The 4,413-nt window shown below is 30.4% G+C and overlaps 1 protein-coding gene across 1 annotated transcript; it reads left to right on the top strand.

Moving 5' to 3' along the window:
- The first annotated feature begins 1,712 nt into the window (after positions 1 to 1,712).
- LOC105769775 (purine permease 1) lies at positions 1,713 to 3,766 on the top strand. Its single transcript, XM_012590633.2, has 2 exons — positions 1,713 to 2,738; positions 3,163 to 3,766. The coding sequence occupies exons 1-2, from the start codon at positions 1,974 to 1,976 to the stop codon at positions 3,520 to 3,522; spliced, it is 1,125 nt and encodes a 374-aa protein (XP_012446087.1). The 5' UTR covers positions 1,713 to 1,973; the 3' UTR covers positions 3,523 to 3,766.
- Positions 3,767 to 4,413: the final 647 nt, after the last annotated feature.

Raw genomic sequence — 4,413 nt, 5'->3', positions numbered from 1 at the left:
CCACATTGAGCTACGACTCTTATTGTTTTGGTGTTCGGATGATGAGTTCTAGGGAACTCATGGTGTGTAGCGGATGAATGGGTAGAAATTTTTGCACTGTTTCATATGAGCATGTCCACGCATATAAAATTGTATTTTTATGATGTCGTGCTCTACTATGATCTCAGGAATGTTGTTGGATATACGTTTTATTGTAATTTGACTGTCTGCATGTAGATACATTATTTATTCTGTGAAGATTCAAACTGAGCTTTTTAAAGCTCACCCTAATAGCTTTATCCTTACAGATAACCCTCGAGGTTAAGGTCGGACCTAACATTTAGAGGTGTCATCTCGGTTTTTAATTGATAAAGCAAATTTAAATTCTACTTTTTTTATTATGGTTTTTATTGGGACTGTAATTTTATTAATTTTGGATTGTGGCATGAGATTGTTTTTTATTGAGATTTTGCATGTATGGAATTTTGTTAAAAATCGAATATCCCTAATAACTGGCTTAATATGGCATAAAACACGATTTTTCGTATAAAACTAAATGTTTCACTTTTTTTATTGCGCAACAATGAAATAGGATTTTTTTTTTCAAAAATAAAAAGCTAATTGACAATATCATACGAATTTTTCAAATGACATGATTTTTAATAAACTGGACTCTAAATTTATTTGACTTAATAATTGGACGTTTTTGACTCATAAGTTTTTTTAAAAGAAAATCAGACAAGTAAAAGTTTACGAAATTAAACGATTTTTCTAGGCCATTTCGGTAGCCAAAGTAGCCTTTAAATAATTTTTTTATAAAATTTTAAAATATATAATTCTAAAATTCTAAAAAATATTTAAATTTCAAGTTTTTTTTACAATTACTTGAAATTTAAATACCTTTTTTAATTATATATATTATATGATTTTTTACATTTTAATCCATATAATATATAATATTAAAAAAATTAAAAAAGGACACATGTTGTATTCTAATAGTGCCACATACTGGTCAAAGCCCGATCCATGCTAGTCAACACCGGTCAACATTTGGTCAACCAAAAATCAATTGACTTTAATCGATTGTTGATTGGAGTTGACTAGTGTTGACCGGCTATGTGGCACTATTAGAATACTACATGTCCTTTTTTATTTTTTTAATATTATGTATTATATTGATAAAAATGTAAAAAAATCATATATGATATATAAAAAATTAAAATAAAAGTTTTAAAATATTTTTATAAAATTCTAAAATATAAACTTATAAATATTTAAAAGTCAAAATAATATATAAAAAATTGAAAAATGTTATAAAATGAAAAAGGTATTTAAATTTCAAGTAATTGCAAAAAAAACCTTGAAATTGAAATACAATTTTGTAATTATATAAAAAATTAAAATTTATAATTTCTTTTACATTTTTGTAATAGTATCATTAATTTCAACTTTTTTTTCAATTATAGTATTTTTTTGTAATTTTATTTTTTATAAATTATTTATAAATTATATGTTTTTAGATTATATATTTCTAATTTTTATATATTCTAATAATTGTATACATTTAATAAAAAATTTGTTTTTTACATAAAGACGTCACATGTCACTTTGTGATTGGTCATAAGATTACTTTAGGTACCAAATTAAAGAGTGATTAGAATTTAGATATAAAATTTAAAAAAAATCAATACCAAAATGAAAAAATAAATATTCTCCAAAAGCGAAATCACGAATTGGTAGACAAAAAAAGAGGCACAGTAGAATTGCGTTTTCATCGTAATCCCTAATCCCCAACAGTTGTTCATGGCAATTTGATTGGCTATTAGTTGTTTATAGGAATTCATTTCATGGATACATGGATAAGAAAATGGCCTTTGCCATAGTCTCCATGTAATAACTATTCATTACATGCTAAATTCTGCTAACTCTAGCTTTTTCCGTACATGTAATTGACCTCTGTTTCTTTGATAAATTCTGTTACAAATAGCTTGGAAATGGAGGAAGGAGATGCAAAAAATCCAAATACAGAACAGATGGAGGTGAAGGAACCTAAACATGATGGCACCACCATGAGAAAAGCTCTCCTAGTAATAAACTGCATCATGCTTTCAATAGGCAACTGCGGTAGTCCACTTATCATGCGCCTCTACTTCATCCATGGTGGCAACCGAATCTGGTTCTCGAGCTGGCTCCAGACCGCGGGTTGCCCCATCATCTTGCTCCCCATCGCTTGTGCAACCGTGCATCGTTCCAGGACGGCCAATCCCACCTCGGAAAACAAGCTTATCTGTATGGAACGACCGTTGTTCGTTGCCGCTATCGTCCTCGGGATCCTCAGTGGCCTCGATAACTACCTCTACTCCTATGGCTTATCTCGTCTCCCCGTTTCGACTTCTTCTTTGATCATCGCGTCGCAGTTGGCTTTCACGGCGGGGTTTGCTTTCCTGTTGGTGAAACAAAAGTTCACTGCCTACTCCGTAAACGCCGTGTTTTTGTTGACCATAGGGGCTGGCGTTCTGGCTTTGCATTCGAGCAGCGACCGGCCTGCGAATGAATCCAACAAGGAATATATTTTGGGGTTCGTAATGACCTTAGCTGCAGCGGCTTTGTACGGATTTATATTGCCATTGGTGGAACTAACGTACAAGAAGGCAAAGCAAGAGATTAGCTACGCCCTTGTGATGGAGATTCAGTTGGTGATGTGTTTGGTTGCTACTGGCTTTTGCACCGTTGGGATGCTGGTCAACAATGATTTCAAGGTTTGTTTTTTCGTCTCTTTCTTAGCTATTCCTCTTCTTACAGGACAAATGAGTGAAGTCTGATGAAATAGTTTTTTTTTTTTTAATTTTTTAACTATTTTATATTTTGATTATAACATTATAGTTTGATTCTTTTTTCAAAATTTAATAGAAAAAGAAAATCACAACGTTTAAAAATAAATATAATTTAAAAGTTTAATAATTAATTAAATTTGTTAATTGATGAAATCCACATAATTGAGCTATAGGGTATGAAATAATAAAGTATCGACAACTAGCTATGATGATAAACCCTTTTTTTAGAAGGAAACTGAAGCCGAGTTTATTAATCTTGATTAAAGAGGTTTTATTTAATATAATGATTTCATTCTATAACTACAATGAACAAGTACGTAAAAACTTGAAAGGTTATTTTTATTTGCAGGTGATCGGAAGGGAAGCAAGGGAATTCGAGCTAGGAGAAACAAAATACCATGTGGTTGTGATTTTTAGTGCAATAATAAATCAATGTTTCTTCTTGGGAGCAATTGGAGTAGTGTTTTGTGCGTCATCATTGCTATCGGCTGTAGTGATTGCGGTTCTATTACCAGTTACAGAGATTCTGGCAGTATTTTTCTTCAATGAGAAGTTTCAAGCCGAGAAGGGTGTGTCACTTGCTCTCTCGCTGTGGGGCTTCATTTCCTACTTTTATGGTGAAATCAAGCAAAGTAAAAAGAAGAAACCAGATCCTGAAACCGAGATGGCCTCTTCTCTGCTTCCCAATACTCTCAAAAGCAGTGTTTAAGGGTTGGTGATCATAGTCATCCCTAACAAATTCCAAGTGCTAAGTTTGGTTGGCTATTAGTTCTTTTATGGGGATTCAGTTCATAGCTAGTTTCATAAAAAAAAAAATGTACAAACAGAAACTACGATGCTACTCATAGGTCATCTGCTTTAGGATTGAGTTGTAGGAACTATTTGCTTGCATAAAATAGTCCAACTCAAGATTATAGTTTATATAGTACGAAAATCAAAGCAAATTGTGTGAATTTATATCGCATAAAGAAAAACAGGATGAAGCATGAATATGAGCAACCTAGTTAAAACCAAAACCTTGTGCTCCCACTTTCAACCAATGGGATATCATCCACCAAGTAAAGATGGTTTACATGGCGCCTTGCATTTAAGTTACCAAGCCCATTCAAAACAACATCAAACTCTTTAAAGAAAGAAATCACCATATTTTGATTGAATATGCTGAATGTTATTATAAAGCTAAATATAAACTTTAATTGGTAATAATTCTATTTACAATAATAAAATTAGCACAATTTTTTTACTGTCAAAATTTTGTAACTAATAATTGTAGATTAAATTAAATTATAATTATAATTATCACAAAATTTTTATTGTGTTATGCTTAGTGCCCTATTCAAGTAATAACTCTATTTTAAAATTAGCACAACCTTTTAACTAATAATTCTAAATTAAGATATAATTATTTTTAAAGTTAATTTATTAATATTATAGAAAATAACTGATATTCTCCTCAATTCAAAAGTTTTTCTAAACTCATGCTTTTGTATATATTATAGATAATGGTGTAAAAGTAATACTTATTTAGAAATGTGCGGTTTTATTATATTTAAATTAAAATATATATTTTATTAACTAATATTTTATATATAAAATATTT

The sequence above is a fragment of the Gossypium raimondii genome, chromosome 5 (genome assembly GCF_025698545.1).
Source record: "Gossypium raimondii isolate GPD5lz chromosome 5, ASM2569854v1, whole genome shotgun sequence".
NCBI classification, from domain to species: Eukaryota; Viridiplantae; Streptophyta; class Magnoliopsida; order Malvales; family Malvaceae; genus Gossypium; species Gossypium raimondii.
Note: the sequence above shows the minus strand (reverse complement) of the source record. Positions and strands in the feature narration are given on the sequence as shown.